The sequence below is a fragment of the Neofelis nebulosa genome, chromosome 6, assembly GCF_028018385.1.
Source record: "Neofelis nebulosa isolate mNeoNeb1 chromosome 6, mNeoNeb1.pri, whole genome shotgun sequence".
Lineage (NCBI taxonomy): Eukaryota > Metazoa > Chordata > Mammalia > Carnivora > Felidae > Neofelis > Neofelis nebulosa.
Window position 1 is genome coordinate 84,417,592 of NC_080787.1, and position 18,574 is coordinate 84,436,165.

The window sequence follows — 18,574 nt, forward strand, 5'->3', positions numbered from 1 at the left end:
CGCCTTATACACAGCAATACCATTGTTTGAGATGAGATGTTTGCAACATCGGGCAACTCAACTTGCTTGTTAATATTCTAAAGATGGACAAGCCACAGATTAAGTACCTAGTTATGTTTCCAATCACCAATTAACTAAATAGGATGTAACTTAATTGTACCCATTAAGACCTACTAATTGAGAGAAAAAGGGCAGGGTTGAGGACTTGGAAGACAGATTCACAAAGGTCAGAATTCACTGGCCTCTTTGTTATAGGAACCTGGCCACCAACAGCATCAAAGAGAGAGGTCCCAGCACACATCACATGTCCAAAGGACCTGTCTAATTATGCTGTGGGCTTGTGTGGGCTTAGTTCACTATGGTGATGCAGAACGAGAACCCACCAGTTCTGTCAACATTTAATTAAAGCTCCACATGAAGGCTGGCATGGGGCAGTTCGTCAATTAAGAGTGCAAAAACTTGTAATAATCAAGAAAATCCTAGGCGCTATTCCTTAAATCTTCAAGAAATAGGGATGAACAAGATCCCAAAACCAACAATCACAATGTGTGTGAAGTGCCACTGAAGAAAACAAGGTGAAACTGAATAGCCTCTTTCCTTCAGGTGAAACCTATTTTATGGTCAGTAACTATGGCCACATTTCAATGGGCTTATCATGGTTCAAAACTAGTCCTCTCAGATTTGAAATTATATTACAGTCATGTCAAAACATATCTCTTCTCCTGCTGTGGGGCCATTATGATCTTAAACCAGAAGTCCAGCCTTTCCACTCCAAAGCCTTAATTTGCCTCCTACCTGTTCAGATGCTCCTTCATCTTTTCTGACATGACTGGGAGCTGTTAAGTCAGGCCACTGACACCTCCACCCTCAAGTCAAGGTACTGTCATGTCCACGTGAATCCTGCAGTGGGTGAGCGTGGCCTTAGGGCTGGCGCTGACTTCCAGAGGCACCAGAGCATTATTCATCTGGTGCTCAAATTCTCTGGACAGAAAAGTTCAGATTCCCAATATATACCCTGGACCATGAAGACTGCTTCTCAGAGAATGGGCCACGAACGCTGTTCCACCATGAGCTCCTCTGAAATTCAGAGGTGGGCTGCACACCTAGGAGACCAACTGAAATGTGCTTCTGTTAAGGAGAAAGGAGGCGAGGCCTTGGTACTGACATAAAAACGTCAATGTTGCTTCCATGGTGGAAATGACTGTATCCAGAGATCATTCTACGTGTAACAGGAAGCATTTCTCAAATAGCATGTATGTTTTATCTGTATTTACATGCACAAACAAACAATATACATGCAAATATTTTAACAACAAATAAGCATAAGCATATTCAGTTCATTCTTTTACATTTGTCTTACTTCCTACTTCATATCCAATCGACTATCCACTACATTATATTGAAGTTTGCACTCCCATACCTCTAAGAAGGGAATTATATTCCTGTTTTCTTCCTAAAAATTCACTGAATCTGCCAGTGTGATGCACATGAAAGAGAACAGAGGTCCAATTTCATCATTTCTATACACCCCACATTTAGCAGAATTTGACTTACATGTAACACAGGTGCTACACTGGCCTTATGCCAACAATGTTCCATTTAGCCTCACCAACTCTATAAAGCCTTTTTTTTTTTTTTTTTAAATAAGGACTAAGGACATTTTCTCCTTAAAGATGTAGAAGGTGAGAACAGATGTGCTATAATGTCCAGGGCACTTACTGCTCACAGTCCAGGGTCCAGCTTCTTAGAATAAGAACTACCAAGGGGCACCTGAGTGGCTCAGTCAGTTGAGCATCCAACTTTGGCTCAGGTCATGATCTCATGGTTTGTGAGTTTGAGCCCCACATTGGTCCTGCTGCTGGCAGCCTGTCAGCACAGAGCCTGCTTCAGATCCTCTGTCCCCCTCTCTCTGCCCTTCCCTCAATTGTGCTCTCCCAAAAAATAAATAAAAAATATTTTGAAAAAAGAACAAAAACTGCCAAATACAGGACATAGGCACAGTCTAGCTTACTGGGTCTCAAACTCCTATCTCAGGACATGCTTAAAAATTACTGCAGACTTTAAGGAACTTCTGTTTATGTCAGTTATTTCTATCAATGTTCACCTTATTAAAAATTAAAACTGCGATATTTGGAACATGAAAACACAAGCATACATCTCAACAGCCACCACAGGGATGAATGTCATTGCATGCCATGTAGCCTCTTGAGAAACTGTACTGAATGTATACTCAAGAGACTGGAAAGGCCAAAAAAAAAAAAAGTCTTAATATTATTATGAAAGTAGTTTTGACCTTGCAGGTGGCCTGTGAATGGGCTCCCCAGGCGTTCCCAAATCATAGTTTGAGAACCACTGGTCTAAACTTGTATACATCAGCAAAGTCTTTTGAAGAGCTGGATGAAGAAATGACGCATAATGAGTAAGATGATGTAATGCCATTTAAAAGTTTTGAGTCACTGAATCAAAGGACAATATCTTTTTCTAGAGCATTTCTCTTTTTACTATTGCCCCCAAACCATTAGCACATTAAAAACCTCCTTTCTGGTAATACGTCAAATAGAATCATTCCCAAGTTCAAACCTCTGTTTTTCCCAAGGGCTCTCTCTTTTTTTCTTTTCATCTGTCACTAAATACCTTCATCCATTCATACCTCAAATGCAAAACAACTAAAGTGGTATTTCCTTTAAAATCCTTGCTTTTTTTCCTGACTTATAATCATATATACAACTACTTATGGTGGGAAAGTTGAAAATACAGAAAAATATTTTTAAAAATAAAAACAAATACATACCATGTACCCACCCTCTGAGAAAACCATTGCCAACTTTCTGGGCAATATCCTTTCAGCCTTTTTATCATGAATATTTAAAAATATAATGAAGTTTGGGGCACCTGGGGCGGTTCAGTCAACTGAGCATTTGACTTCGGCTCAGGTCATGATCTCACAGTCCATGAGTTCAAGCCCCACGTCGGGCTCTGTGCTGAGAGCTCAGAGCCTGGAACCTGCTTTGGATTCTGTGTTTCCTCTATGCCCCTCCCCCATACTCACTCTCTCTCTCTCTCTCTCTCAAACATAAATAAACATCAAATTTTTTTTAATATAGTGAAGTTCATATCTTAAATATAACTTAATGTCTTTTTATATATTATTTTTAGTATGAAAGAAAGTACATCGCAAAAGAAATTTAGAACATACAAGCAAAAAGAAGATAATGCTCTTAATATTATGATGTATCTGCAACTTTCTTTTCTGTGGGCAGACATGTATGTTTTTTAAAAATGAAATAATGAGGGGTGCCTGGGTGGCTCAGTCGGTTAAGCATCTGACTCTCAGTTTTGGCTCAGGTCATGATCTCATGGTTTGTGAGTTCAAGCTCTGCATCAAGCTCTGCGCTGACAGGGCAGAGCCTGCTTGGGATTCTCTCTCTCTCCCTCTCTCTCTCTCTGCCCCTCCCCTGCTCTCTTTCTCTATCTCTCTCTCAAAAGTAAATAAATAAACATAAATAAATAATGAGATAATAATAAAACTATACATATTGTTATATAACCTGCCTTCTCCACAGTTTATTTAAAACATGCTTTTATGTCATTAAATATTCCTTCATCCCTCCCTGGTATTTTTATTGTATGGCTGTACCACAGTTGTTACTTTTATAGTTACTATTATCATAATATGTGATGAATATCTTAGGTCAAATTTTGCACACATCCATGGCAATGGTCTTTGGGTAACTGTTATAGAAATGGAATTTCTAAGCCGAAAGGTGTGTATATTTTTGAGGCTTTGATACACATTGTCTAAATTCCCTTGAGAAATATGTTCTTTCACTGTGTCTGGAGAGCCCGAGAGTCTCATTCCTACTTTCACCGAGTACATTTTACAAATCCTCATCAATGTGTAGGTAGAAAATGCTACTTCATTGCTTTAGTTTGCATTTCTTTGATAACTGTTGAGGTTGAGCATTTCCTTATGTTATTTTTTGATTATATTTTTTCATTTATTGGTTTTTATCTTTCTGTTCTTTGCCCCTTTTCTAGCAGAGTACTCATCTTTATCTTAACTAATTTGTAAGAACTCTTACTAAATTAGCTAATTTAACTCTCTGTCGTACATGTTATAAAGATTGCTCTGGCATGTCTTTTGTCTTTAGGGTAATTCAGAATGCCTCGTGGTGGAAAGAAATTTTGAGGCTATAGTCAAATACATTCTCTTCCTTTATAATTTCTACCACTAGAAATTAATAAGGCCTTCTTTATTCCAGGGAGGAATAACTTAATTTTTATTTGCATTTTCTTCCCTGTCCCTAGTTTCAGACGTGAGCAATATTTCTTCAAAGTCTTCCACAAAGGGGACTTGGCCATTGCATGCAGCAAAACAAGGGTGGAGATGCACTCGATATAGATGGGCCATTTGGTGATACCACCAAGAGTGTCCTAGAGAGGGGAAGAGAAAATCTTCTATGTTTATTAGTCACCAATTCCTTATATCACATCCAGTAGCTCTGTCAACTTGCTCAAGTGAAAGAAGTTTAAAATGGAAAAAGTTTTAATGTTAGGTGTGTGTTGAAACGTTAAAACCTCTGAAGTAAGATGACTCTCCTTACTTTGGGCAGAACAGAAGCTCTGGATGGCAAAGACCTTTGTTTTGTTCACTGATGTCTCACAAGCACAGTGCGTGGTACACAATACACACTTGGTAAGGGTGTGTTGGGGGAGCTGATGTTTAATCAAGAGTCATGTGTATGCCAGGTGGAGAGCCAGGAGTGATGAGTTCTGAATTTCACTGCTTCGTATTAAGGAGGTGCCAAGAAAGAAAAACTTTAAACGAAGGCAGAAACTCAATTTCAGTTTTACTCTTTAGTTGACTGTAGAGATATTGATCTGAGTGTAAAGGTGAAACTGCCTCAAACTTGGCACAGTAAAATATTCAGAGAAAAAATTCTGTTGGGTAGATATTAAGCAAAACAATAGCATCCACCCACCAAGAGAGATAAGAGATACTACTCAACTTCATTTGATGCTATGGCATTTGTCCAAGCAATAGCAATCAGATCTGGCTTTATTTGAACATAAGAAGGAAGAAACAGTTCTCAAGAAGATTCATTTTCACTGTGTGTGTGTGTGTGGGGGGGGGCATTCTGTATAATAACGGAAAAATCGATTAATTTTCAATCAGATGGAGTGTCCTCATAAATTCAAGGCAGACAACAGCATGTGATACGCCTTCATGAAAATGACGACCATGAGGGAAAGAGTTTAAAATTGTAATTCCAAGGTTGCTGCTAGGAAGAGATATCTTTCAAGAGCAGAACACTGTTTCCTGTTAGTGTGGTTTTGGGAACTAACATAGTGGTATGTACTGAATGTACATCATTCTGCCCAGTTTGCCTCTACAAAATCCCATCCTGTCTAACTTGCCTCCCATTTGGCTATGATTTTTTAAGTAACACACTAAAATTCTTTCTTTACAGCATGATGATATGTAAATAACATAGTCCTTCTTACTAGCAAAAATTTGTATTATAAAAGCTATATTTATACATATTAACTAGAGAATGCCTGAGAAAGTAGAGAGGATAGAAACCTCTGACAAAATTTAAAGTTAAATCCTTATTACAAAGTTTTGGGTCAATATAAAGATTGGAAAGTCAGCTCTTACAAAAAGATCTATGGAGAATATGGAACTTGGAAAGATGGGTCTTCAAGATTGGATGAGAGCTAGGGAGAGTGAGTGGCCTGGGAAAACTTGTGCACCCATAATTCCTCTAACATGTTAGGCTAGAACATGAAGCCCAAAATGTACAACCATTAAAGCCTTTAAAAGGTGAATAAATGTGGGGGTATCCACTATCTACTCTGTATTAATCTTATTAGGATGCACCAGTGTGCTAGCTGTCTGAGGGCTGGAAGTGTACCACTTCCTGGCGTGTCCCCAGACTCTGCTACACATAGACGTTCAAGAATATGAGTAATGATGGCCCTACCTGGTGGAAAGCAGTTCACTATCAGGTTAGCCTGATTATATTAGGCAGACAAAGGGTTAATTCATTTGACCAATGGCCATGGGGGCAATTCCTATTGTTTTCTAGAGAGATCATCTCTAAATAACCCCAAAGAGAGATAGATGTCAATGCCTCACTGTGATCAGAACTGCCCTGTCACTTCACAGCAATTACACTGGACCCTAGAATATTCTGTCATGCTGCATCCTGACACCTCCCCAGTTAAAGTGTCCCGTAAGCTAGAAGGGGTTTGGGAAGGAAAAAGAGTTATTAGAGTGTATGTCCAAGTAAGTGGAAAGTGCACAATTAAAATGTCTCCAACTTTCTAGGAACAAACCTACCTAGAAAATCAATCACACCCACAAAAATATTTCCAGCATTCTAACTTACATATCCTAATTGATGAGATGATTGTCTGGTTTTACTTACACTGAGAAGATCTATTTCCTCCCCAGAGGGTAATCTATTCTTTGTCTTATGCCAAGAAACCCATAAGAAAAATGCTGACCTATGAAGGTTACACATCATGCTTAATCACTACTTTAAATTAAAATAACATAAAATAAAGCATTCATTGGGCCACTTAGACGGAACATAACTTCCCAAAAGCAACAGACACACCTACTGAGACACTTGAAATGTCTGAGGAGTCTGGTTCCCAGCTGTGTATCAAGAGCCAAACCATGACATCAGGCCTTGAGCTGCTCTGGAGAAACTCAGGGCAGGGCCATCATAGCAAGCTGTGCCTGCCAATCAGAGATTTCCCAAGAGTTGTCTTAGCATTTCAGTATACCAAACTCTAACTAATAGAAGCCAAGGTTTGCAAAGACCACAGTGATGAATCCCCTCTCTTCCCCACTCTCCAGTCGTGACCTTGGGGTGGAATACCTGCTACTTTCCAGTGTTCCAAGAGCTCTCTTCTCAAAAACTGCTTAAAGGTAAGTATTCAAGCCAATGGGGGCGGGGGTGGGGGGTGGGGGGTGGGGGTGGAAGGTTTCCTTCTCTTAGGCTTAACTCAGCCAAATGAAAATCCCTGAAAAACAATTGCTTATTATTTTCTGGTCTCTTCTAGTAGGTTATGCAGCCACCCTGAGAAGACTAAACAAATGGCCATGAGAAAAATTACCACTGCAAAGGGTTCTTAGTAAAAGAATCTCAACAAACAAAATGGGCTTTCTCCATAATACCTTTTGAAGGCCACTGTCTAAAAGCGCTGTCCAACTCCATCACAACCCATAGCTAATGTGATAAATTAACCTCTTCTTGTAGACCTCTGGAAATGTCTCTCCCTTGTTTTGGATCCTTCAGTGGCTCTCAGAATTGGACACTTAACCTCCTTCTCTGGACTCATATCTACCATCTTCCACCACTGCAGTGGTTCTCAACCAGGGGTATTTGTGTCCCCCAAGGGATGGACACTAGCCAATGCCAATGTGTGGGTTTTTTTGGTTGTCACAACTCAAGTGGGAGAAAGGGGATGCTACTGAATATCCTTCAATGTGGAAGACAGCCTCTCACTATAAAGAATTACCCAGTCCAAATGTTAACAGTGTTGAGGTTAACAGTGTTGAGGAGAAATCCTGCTGTACCAAGCTCTTTGTTCTCTAAACACACCAGACTTTCTCATATGCTTCTGTGCCTAAACATAGCCTGTTTCCTTTACCTGGAATGCCCTGCCCTACTTCTGTGTCTAAGAAATGACCATTTATCAATCAAGATCTGACTCAAAATGTCACCTCCTCTATGCTGTCCCTTCCATATCTCCCAAGGTTGGATGTTTCTTCTGTGCTTCCAGAGTTTCTGGTACATATTTAATTAAAACCACTAGCCACACTCCCCCCAAGCCTGTCACCTGCTGCAGGCAAAACCCAAGCCCCATTCATTGTTCATCCCTCAGTGCCCATCTGGTAATCACTTGCTACTTGCCGAGTCAAACAAGGAATAAATGGAAATGTTGTAGATACACCTAAGACTCTCTTGCAGAAATGTCTAAGGGACAACAGTGTCCCCAACATCAAAAACAACAACAGTAAATATTTGTCAAATGCTTATAATGTAGATAGGTACTATATTAAGTTAATATGGTGCACATATTAATTCATTTCATCCTTCTGACAACCCTACAAGGTAGGTACTATTATCATCAGCATTTTACAGATGGGCAGATGGGGAAATTGAGGCACAGAGGAATTAAGCCCTTTGTCCAAGACCATCAAAGCTAGTATCTGGAAGGGCTGATATTTAAACCCAGGTAGTCTGGCTCCAGAGCCTCAATCTTCCAACATTCATGCCAAGGCAGTTATATTAGCAACCAATATTTCAGTCAACCAGAAGCCTCTGACAAACACAGTGACATATCCGTAAGACTATACAACCACAGCATGGCTGCCACCTCCTGTGACCCTGCCTATAAACACCACTTGCTGGGGTCACACAAGTCTCCAACCTCTGGAATATCTGTGGCAGGAGAAGCAACCTCCTCACACCATGGGAAGACATTACATACCCAGAAAAATCAGGGTACTGTAAAGAAGACACAAGGCTGATTCCCAAAAATATCTCTTACCTTGTTCATGTTGCAGGGACTGGAGCAAGGGCTCAGACATGTCACAGTGCGAGGCAGCTCTGGAAGATTCTCCTCGTTGCTGTAGACCTCACTTCCTGAAGCAGACAGCTGCACTGCAAACACAAAGAGGAAATCCATCAGCTGGCTCTCAGGAAGACACAGAGCAGTTCTGTGTCCAGTGGAACTTTCTGCCTTGATGGCAATGCTCCATGCCTGTACTGTCCACTATGGTAACCACTAGCCACATGTGGCTAGTGAGCATTTAAAGTGTGGCTAGTGCAGCCAAGGGCTGAATTTTAAATCTTATGGGAGTTTAATTAAATTTAAATGTAAATAGCTACATGTGGTTAGTGACTACCATATTGGACAGCACAGGTCAGAGAATCAAATTCTAGATTCTAGAGAGTCAAATCAAAAGTCTTAAGGTCACAGATATTGGACATGCCAGTGGCCAAGGAAAAGCTGGGTATTATATGCTCAGAGTAACTGCAGATACACAGAAACAAGAACATTCATTCAACTACTATTTTCTCAGTACTGACTAGGTGCAGGGTACTGAGGATATAGTGATCAATAAGCCAGAGAGGTCAGTTATTTAAGAGTTTCTAGCTCAGGCATGTGCTTCCTTGGGAGGAGAAAGGATCTAGCATGTAAGCAGCACTTACTTTGTGCCAGACCTCAATGCCTTCCCTGCTGCCTACAAGGAATAAAGGAACAGACAAGCATTTGCTGAAGACTGGTTGTACCACGGTCAGGGCTTAATAGATAGGACCTTCCACAGAGCCCCTACCATAAGGGAATCCAGGAGGTCAGTTTCCCATGGGCCAAATGAACCAGATGATTTAACATCCCCTCAAATGGAATAAGGGTCCCTGTTTTTATCCATGCTATTGGTTATTTAGGGAGGTTTTTTGATTCACTTGAATTACATTTTAGAGTAAAACAGTTATTGTACTGCTCCAGGGTTCTTACTTTATCAAATATTAAGGAAAAATAAGAAAGAACATATCTTCAACCCCTTAATTAGACCTGTAGCCTTTTCTTTGAAAGATGTTTATGGGTGAATTTGATAGGAGAACAAACATTGTAAGGTTCCTTGTAATCACCTTATTTCTGTGTTGCTTTTTCCTGGTTGCATCTGGGAAGTGTTTATGTATCTGAACCTTTCCATAAAGACTAGAATTACAGGTTTAAAGGCAACTGCAGGGCTTTAAAATACATTTTATTTTTATTTTTTAATTTTTTAGGTTTATTTCTTTATTTTGAGAGAGAGACAGACAGAGAGAGAGAGAGAGAGCAAGCAGAGGAGGGGCAGAGAGAGAGGGAGAGAGACAGAATCCCAAGCAGACTCTGCACTGTCAGCACAGAGCCAGATGCAGGGCTCGAACTCACAAACCATGAGATCATGACCTGAAGTGAAATCAAAAGTAGGAGGCTCAAACCACTGAGGCACCCAGGTGACCCCAATTTTTAATAATAATACAGTAACAATATAGAAAGTGTTCAATAGGAAAAGAAACAGAAGTCATAATCCCACTAATCATAATCACCTTCAGTTCTTAGCACTCAGCCTTTGTCTATTGGAGAATGACATGAGGCCGTGGTGTGTCTGCTGAATCGAGGACACAGAGAAGTCCAAGGCTATATTTCCTAAGTGAACATCTTTCACCATTAAGAAAATGGCTTTGTAATCTGTATTTTCAAAAGATAAACTCCTACTCCACACACATTACTATTCTGTGAACATGATATTATTAAATTCCTTTACAAATCAGAAGATAGGGAGAGGAAATTACAAATCACTCCTTGACTGTTTGAGACATAGGGATTCCAAAGAAAATACCACATTCAGTCATAGCAATAACATATTTTAACAATGATGTACAAATGGAGAGACCCTGGAATTCTGACTTTATAGCCTAAAGACATCCAAACACCCCTGTATGTACCTGACGCCTGGGTAACTGATGCCTCAAAGTCAAGAAAATTCAGTATCTAATTCTAACCAATCTTATAATGAAAGAAAATTATGCATATAACTTTTAGTCTTTGAGTTTCCAGAAGCAGATACTAATAAATTTATTTTTTTTTTAATGTTTACTTATTTTTGAGAGAGAGAGAGACAGAGTGCAAGTGGGGAAGGACCACAGAGAGAAGGAGACACAGAATCTGAAACAGGCTCCAGGCTCTGAGCTGTCAGCATGGAGCAGACGCAGGGCTCAAATCCATGAACCGTGAGATCAAGACCTGAGCTGAAGTCAGATGCTTAACCGATTAAGCCACCCAGGTGTCCCTTCTGTTTTATTTAAAAAAATTGTTTTTAATGTTTATTTATTTTAAGAGAGAGAAAGAGAGATGGAGAGAGTGCTCACATGAACATGAGTCGGGGAGAGGCAGAGAGAGAGGGAGAGAGAGAACCCCAAGCAGTCTCTGCACTGTCAGTGCAGAGCCCAACATGGGGCTTGATCTCTCGAACCATGAGATCATGACCTGAGCCGAAATCAAGAGTCTTGGATGCTTAGCCAACTGAGCCACTCAGGCACCCCACATTTCTGTTTTAAAGTAGAGCTCTACACATGCTGTTTCCTTTTTAATAAATGTAATTCAGTACCTTTAAAAACTATATAGCCTAGCATGTAACTGGGAAACTTTTCCAAACGCCTTGCACAGATGTCTGATGGAACAATTCCATTCAAATGTACACATTGGTATCAACACAGGAAAGGTGGGCACAAGAAGATAATAGCAAACAGACAAGAATTCTTGAACACAATTTCCCCAAGGAAATTCCACCCAGCTCCAATCATGCCACAATCCCCTCTCCCTCAGAGCTTGGGTATATAGTCTGCACTAAAGCAATTACGGATTCTCCCCTGTGACCCCACCACCCCAAGTGTTCTTATGTCATTTTCATGTATATTGGTTCTACAACAAAGTCAAAATAAAAACTCTTTGAGGGAAATATTAGTCACATAGAAAGTTCTTAATAAATATTATGAATAGACTTTTTTCCTTGCTCTCACTCACAGAGCCTAGGATGATGTGGACTCTTAATGGAGAATCTTAAACACAATGTTGATAATCACTGCAGACTGCCTTTGGGTTTTTTTTTTTTTAAGGAAAATCTTTTAATGTCCAGGATTGTAAATATTTTAGGAAAACATTGCTAAGAATATCTTACAGCTATATAGTGCTCAAAACTGTACAATGCGCTTTTATATTAATACTCTCAGTTAGTACTGATATTGATCTGAGTGGTAGTTTTTTAAATGATGAAACCAGATTCAGAGAAGAAAAAGAATTCTTCTTAGTCATGCTGTTACAGGCAGTAGACTCTGGCTAGAAGTGACTTCATTTCAAGATACTACAGAATTAAAACACATACAAAGCCCACAAATAAAATAAACCTCTCCTAATAACACACACACACACACACACACACACACACACACACACACACACCCCACCACCACCACCACCACCACCACCACCACCACCAGAAAACACCTCAGCAAACAGATAACAGTTTTAGAAATTGGGTCAGTTCACTTCTGGCCAGCAACCAAAAAGACTGGCCTTGTTCTATCAAGTACTTTAAATCTTCTTTGAAACAGAGAGAACCTGGTTGTTCTGCAGCCAATTCCATTTAGAAGCTTAGAGAAATCCACAGCTTAAAAAAGGAGAGTGAATCTTAAATATAAAGCATTAGGGGAAAAGATACCCGTGTTACCATGGTGGAATTAAGGGAGTTTTCTTCTTTATTCTATTTTTCAATGTTTCTTTTTAATCATCCTCGAAGTTGGATTCCCATGATACTAAACAAAAGGCAAGTACAGATACCTTCAAAGGATGCCTGGAGAACGTCGATCCCAGAAGCTAACGTGGGACTTCCACTCTGTTGATCCTAACAAAGTTGGCTGAATGGGCAACAAAGCCTGTGGTCAACCTTAGGCTTCGGAAAGGTTAATGAAATGTAATTCATCTTTCCAGGTGGGTAGGAGTGTGAGTAAGCAGAAAAGTAGAGACAGGGTAAGAAGAAGAGATCAAAGAGAGAATGAGCAGAAAAGGTGAAGGCTACAAAGAGAAGAAAACGAAAGGACAGGTAAGCAAACAAAGACACCTAGAGACAGGATCAGTGATGCAGCCTCTCACCAAGTGCCCCTCACCATCCAGGCCCTCACTAACAGAAGGGACGGAGAGGTTCAGGCTCCTGGTGACAGCACCACATCCTCTGGCTTCTCTGGGTGTCAGCAAGTGGGGCTGGAGTCAAGTAAAGACCGGGCTTACCTGTTTCTCCACTATTTATTTACCACCAGCCTCCACCTACCACAGAGAAAAGTCTATTTTCCCTGGATCACTGATAATGTGGTATAGAGGTATGGTGGGAACAGCATAAGCCAATTTTATTCTAGTCTCCTTACTCTAATGAGAGTACTCTTTAGAGTACTTACTCTTACTCTTGACACTCTTAAACATGTCGAAGGCTATTTGTGTGTGCGTGTGCGTGTGTGTGTGTGTGTGTGTGTGTGTAGTGCTATTTCTTAGCCTTTGGAAATACAACTAATACTTATTGCCAATACAGAATGGAGTATGATGAGCTGGGCTTTTCTCCCCACTCCAACTCCTCCACCCCCTTCCAAGACATTCATTCTAGAAGGCTTCTGTAATACAGCTCAAAGCTGCGTTGCTCAGGCACTCCTATGGGAAACAGGCCCATAGGAGCAAGCAGCAGATCACTCATAAGGGTAATGGTCTTGCTGTTTTTTAGATATAATGCACCCTGATGTCAGTCTGTGGAATGGCTTCTTATTCCTCCCCTCCCACCACCAAATCCAGCAGCCTAGGCAGAGGGCTCAAGCATGAGGACCCGAGAACTTGTGAGGAAGGATTAAGCAAAGTCACAGAAAGACAAACAGGGTTTGGAGAGAAAGGGGGAAAAGGTAAGATGACAAGTGTAGAGGAAATTCTCTAAAACTAGGACTTAGGAGCTTGGGAAATCAGACAAACAGATGAGAGATATATCCCTAATTCCCTTCCACCCCTGTTTTTACGAGTTGGAGTAATTTACATGTCTCTGAAGTGAAATCTTACAACCTTCAATTGGATGGAATCCTTGTACAAGACTAGATAAATTTTAAGGCCATTTTATTACAGACAGTCCAATCCTTCTCTTCCACAATAAGGGGCATGGTGCTGGGATTAATGGATCCAAAAGTAAAGCAACAAACGGACCCCTCTCCCCTTCCCCAAATATACACACTCCTTGTAAGTGGCTGGCTCTTTCCTTTCTTTCTGAAGAAGAGGCAGGGGGATCAGAGCAGAGCTCCCTGAGGAGCTCCTTGCAGGACTCTCTCCATCCTCAAAGTCACATCAAACATGTCTCTGGTTCTTCAGGACCTTGGTATCCTTGCTACCCTCACATTTAGGTAGCAAACACACCATAACATGGTTTTGCCCCAAGAGACTGAACAATGTTTGCCAATCTGCCTTGCCCCCCATGCCCTGCCTTCACAACATGCCATGGAAAACAAACAACCCAAGGATGAGGGTGTCTTCCCATCAAGCATCATTAGAGACCTTCTTCCCCAAGGATAGGTCATACAGTTTGAAAATTAACGTTCTGAAATTTCAACTAGCATATGACCAATGGTTCAGAGAGAAATTGTGATAAGGAAGAAGAAATGAGAGCATTACAAATTGTAAAGACAGTCACTGCTGGTAGCACAAAAATACTGCTCTGAGAGCCAGACAAGGTACAGTAAGAACACCAAGTGATAGCGTGTCCATTGCTTTCAGAGGACTACCTCTGGCACACCTTCTGAGGGTTTCCCCCACTTCACCAAATCATACACAAGGATATCTGATGTTTAGATTAAGGGCTATCACTCTGTTAAGGGTCAATTTCAGTCCCCCAGTAATTTAGGAATATCTGTTTTTAAAAATGTTTATTTATTTTGAGAGAGAGAGAGCACGCATGCAAGTCCAAGTGGGGGAGGGGCAGAAAGAGAGGTTCAGAAACCAAAGGAGAGAGAATCCCAAGCAGTCTCTGTGCTGTCAGCATGGAGCCTGATGTGGGGCTCAATCCCATGAACCATGAGCTCAAGACCTGAGCTGAAAGCAAGAGTCAACAGCTGAACCCACTGAGCCACCCAGGCACCCCTAAGGTTATCTTAATTAAAGGCACAATATAGAAGAATTCCCAAGGCCTATTCTTCTTGCCTGGGTGACTACCTAAACCATGAGACACAGATTCAGATGCTTACAGGAGTCAAGAAAGAATAAGATGAAGGAATGGTCAGGCCAGAGAAGACAATGAGGAGTGGGGAGGCCTGGAGAGTCTGCCGCTTAACTGTGGCTCCAGAAAAGTAGGAGCAAGGCACATGTTCCCACAGCTTCTGATGTTCAAGAAAGCCAGAAAATGGAGAGACTACGTAAAATCATGTGTTTGTTTAATGTTGGCAATTTATGTTAGTGTTTTGGAAATCCCATAGGGGTTGGATTTGGTCATCCAGGTATATCTTCCATCGTACACTTTTTGTGTAAGTCAGGGGATTGTTTCTTTTAAATTCCAGGGCTGGGGGCGCCTGGGTGGCGCAGTCGGTTAAGCGTCCGACTTCAGCCAGGTCACGATCTCGCGGTCCGTGAGTTCGAGCCCCGCGTCAGGCTCTGGGCTGATGGCTCGGAGCCTGGAGCCTGTTTCCGATTCTGTGTCTCCCTCTCTCTCTGCCCCTGCCCCGTTCATGCTTTGTCTCTCTCTGTCCCAAAAATAAAAAAAAAAAACGTTGAAAAAAAAAAAAATTTAAAAAAAATAAATAAATAAATTCCAGGGCTGGAGGCTCCCAGTCTGTCTCCTGACCCCTCTAGGGCTGTACGATGTGGCTTCACTGGGCATAGCAAGCCCTGCAGAAGAGTGGGCAAGGGGTGGCTTGGGAGCCAAGTCACTCCATCTGAGTATCTAGTCTGACTCTTCACATGTAATTTCAGCAAGCTACTAACCCTGCCTGAGTTTTTATTCCTTCATTCATAAAACTGGGGAAAATTCTTTATACCTCCTAAGATTGTTCTGAAGATTAAAAGGAGTAACTTGAATAAAGTATCTAATGCATGGTGTTAAAAAGAGAGAAGCCCTTTCCCATCCCTGTTTCCTGCCACTGTTTAGCACCATCTCGTTCTGCTTGTAATCGAACACAGGTGCTTACTCTCAACCACCCTCCTGGATTCTAAGTATTTCAAGGGAAGATAACTTATCTGTTTTATGCCCAAACAGCCAGCACCTATCTCACCACCCTACACATAGCAGGCTTTCAGTAAATGCAAATTTTAATTATAATGTTGTTATATGAAGTTGTTATGGACTGAATGTTCATGTCTCCCCCTCCAAATTCATACATTGCCTAATCCCTACTGTTGTGGTACTCAGAGGCAGGGCTTTGGGGAGGTAATTAGGTTTAGATGAGGTCAAGGAGCCCTCATGATGGGATTAGTGCCCTTGTCAGAAGAGACACCAGAGAATTTGCATGTATACTTTCTCTCTTTCTCTCTTTCTCTCTCTCTCTCTCTCTCTCTCTCTCTCTCTCTCTCTCTCTCTCTCACCCCTTCTCCCTGCTATGTGAAATCATATCAGGAAGTCAAATGTCTGCAAGAGATCTTTCACTAAGACCAAATGGACTGGCATCTTGCTCTTGACCTTCCCAGCTTCCAGCACTGTGAGAAATAAACTGTTGCTTAAGCCACTCAGTCCATGGTATTCTATTATAGCAGCACAAACTAAGACAAATGTTTAGGAAGATCTTCCTTAAATCTGGCACCAAATGAGCCTATTTCCACTTATCCTCTCCTGATGCTTTAATGTCAATATGTATAATCTACGCATTTGGCCAGAATATTTTGAGACTAAAAGAAAGAAACCAGGTCCAAATCAAGAAGAAAATACTTAATGTTATTAAGTATTAAAAAGAAGAATTTTCTCTCGAGATGTATGACATCACGTTTAGGTCAGGAGGGCACTTTTTGGTACCCTCAACATGCCTCAGCAGAAAAAACTGAACATAAGAGATTTCATCACCCTATTAATAAACAAAGGATCGTGCTTTAATTCTGGCATCCTCAGTTCATGTTTGCCAATAGTGCATGTCACTGCATGGGTTGTACTTGGTGGCTGTCCAGAGTTCTACGCAATCCCCCATCCATTTGTCCACCATGGACTGAGAAGGCCTAATTGTATTCATCTAAGATGGTTTACCAACCCTGCCTGACCACCCGTGTTTCTTTGATTTTACTCTGAAAGAATCCCAGAGACCTTCAAACAATCCTAGCTTCCTTCTCCCTTGAGGGGTTTGCTTAACAATTCAGGCAAACACATTTCCTGTGATTTGCTGAGAAGCTAAAATAATTTAACACAAAGCCTAGTTAAGGGATTTCTTCAGGATGACCCACTGAAAAGGAACAAGGGAAATTGCTAGAAAGGTATCTCTTTACAGAAGCTCAAGGGGACCAGCTATCTCGCCAATAAAAGGTTTCCAATGAAGGAATTTAAATATTCTCAAGGATAACTTGAGGATAAGTGTAATGAGGGGCGACTGACTTCCTGGGGGCTAGTGTTTACAACTGAAACTCATCTGCTTAGTAAGCCAGATTGGGTGTAATGCCTTGTTCCTCTGGGAAGAAATTTTCATTAATCCTCAGAAGAAAGCTGAATTTGGCAGGATGGGCCCTTGTTGAAAGCAGTCTCAGGGATTCGCTGTTAATCTCTGCTTTCTTGAGGCTCTAATTCTGTACTTCCCAATGCCAGCCTCTCCTTAGTACGGCTTGTTCTTTGTGAGGGTGTCCCACGTCCTGGCTTGTTAACCTTTCCAGAGGGATCTAAGGTTTGCTTCTACCACAGCCCTACAGCTTTCAATGCTTTCAAACCAGTTTAGTGTCTTTGTCAAAACAACTGAAGTTGCCATACTATGCAGGTGGTGGAACTATAGACCCCACAGCTATTCAAACAGTGTAACCCTGGATTTCCATCTCCCATCCCTGTGCCCCAAACACACACACTCAAAGCCTGACATGGGCTCTGGGGGGAATTCTTCTTGCCCCCTTTGGCAAACAGTTCCCATATGAGCATAAACATCACAGCCCCTAGAATCTAGAGCCTATGGCCAGGTCAGGATCACTCACAGGCCTGTGGCATCAATGTCTTCTGGCACATGGGAATTTCCCTTGTAAGTTCTTGCTATTTTCTACTTTATCCAACACACCTAGGGATTGTTCTGGGTGGGTGGGGTGGGCATAGAGGGCTAGAAGTGGGTCAGGCTGCACTAGCTCAGTATATACTATTCTGCCAGAAGTATCCAATTTGGGGTTCCCTAAACTCAGTTTTGCTGTATTTAGGGTCCCCTCCATGGCCATTTGGCTATAATTCAGGCTGGAGCCAGAAATGTGTTCTTTGTAGCATTGTGCTGTATTGTTGTGACTCACACCCAAACTCTTCTATAACAGAGTGACACCGGGTAAGGAAGAGCATAAAGGTGGCCCAAGTGATGAGAGAGGGACAAGTGGCCAGCATCAGCAGTGCAGGCGTTTTCCCAAGGAGGCAATCACCTCCCGTACGAGGCCATACTTTCCGCACACAGCCAGGTCTGTCCTCGGTGAGGAGGAAAGGAATCTGCCTCCCATGTGCTTTTCCATGATTTAGAATTGGACGACTGCACGCTGACGTTTCAGTAGCCTCAGAGAGGCAGGATGGCAAGGAAAGAAACAAGGGCACCACGACCTCCTCACATCATAACCGAGGTCTGTGGAGTCACTGCGTTCTTCCACAGCAGCCAAGAGAACAGCCACAGAAAACAGCTCCAGCAGCCGACCTGGAGGCCTCGTCCCTGGGGTATCCTCTGATCTCATTACAGCAGTCGACACTAGTGCTCACAAAACAAACAGAGGAAATTTATGCCTGCCTTAGCCTGTGGAAAGCTCCGCATTCCTTGTTTAACGAGAGTTCCAGCTTCTGAGACCACAGCCA

General features: G+C 41.7%; 1 protein-coding gene across 5 annotated transcripts in view; it reads right to left on the reverse strand.

Annotated features, from left to right (window-relative positions):
- Positions 1 to 18,574, reverse strand: part of BACH2 (BTB domain and CNC homolog 2) — a 358,132-nt gene that overhangs the window by 252,767 nt on the left and 86,791 nt on the right. For 4 of the 5 annotated variants that reach the window (XM_058734716.1, XM_058734717.1, XM_058734719.1 and 1 more), the window contains one exon: positions 8,569 to 8,681. In XM_058734716.1, the coding sequence (XP_058590699.1) occupies positions 8,569 to 8,577 (9 nt within the window). In that variant the 5' untranslated portion in view covers positions 8,578 to 8,681. The remainder of the gene's footprint in view (positions 1 to 8,568; positions 8,682 to 18,574) is intronic. The other variant, XM_058734718.1, reaches the window with a different exon arrangement.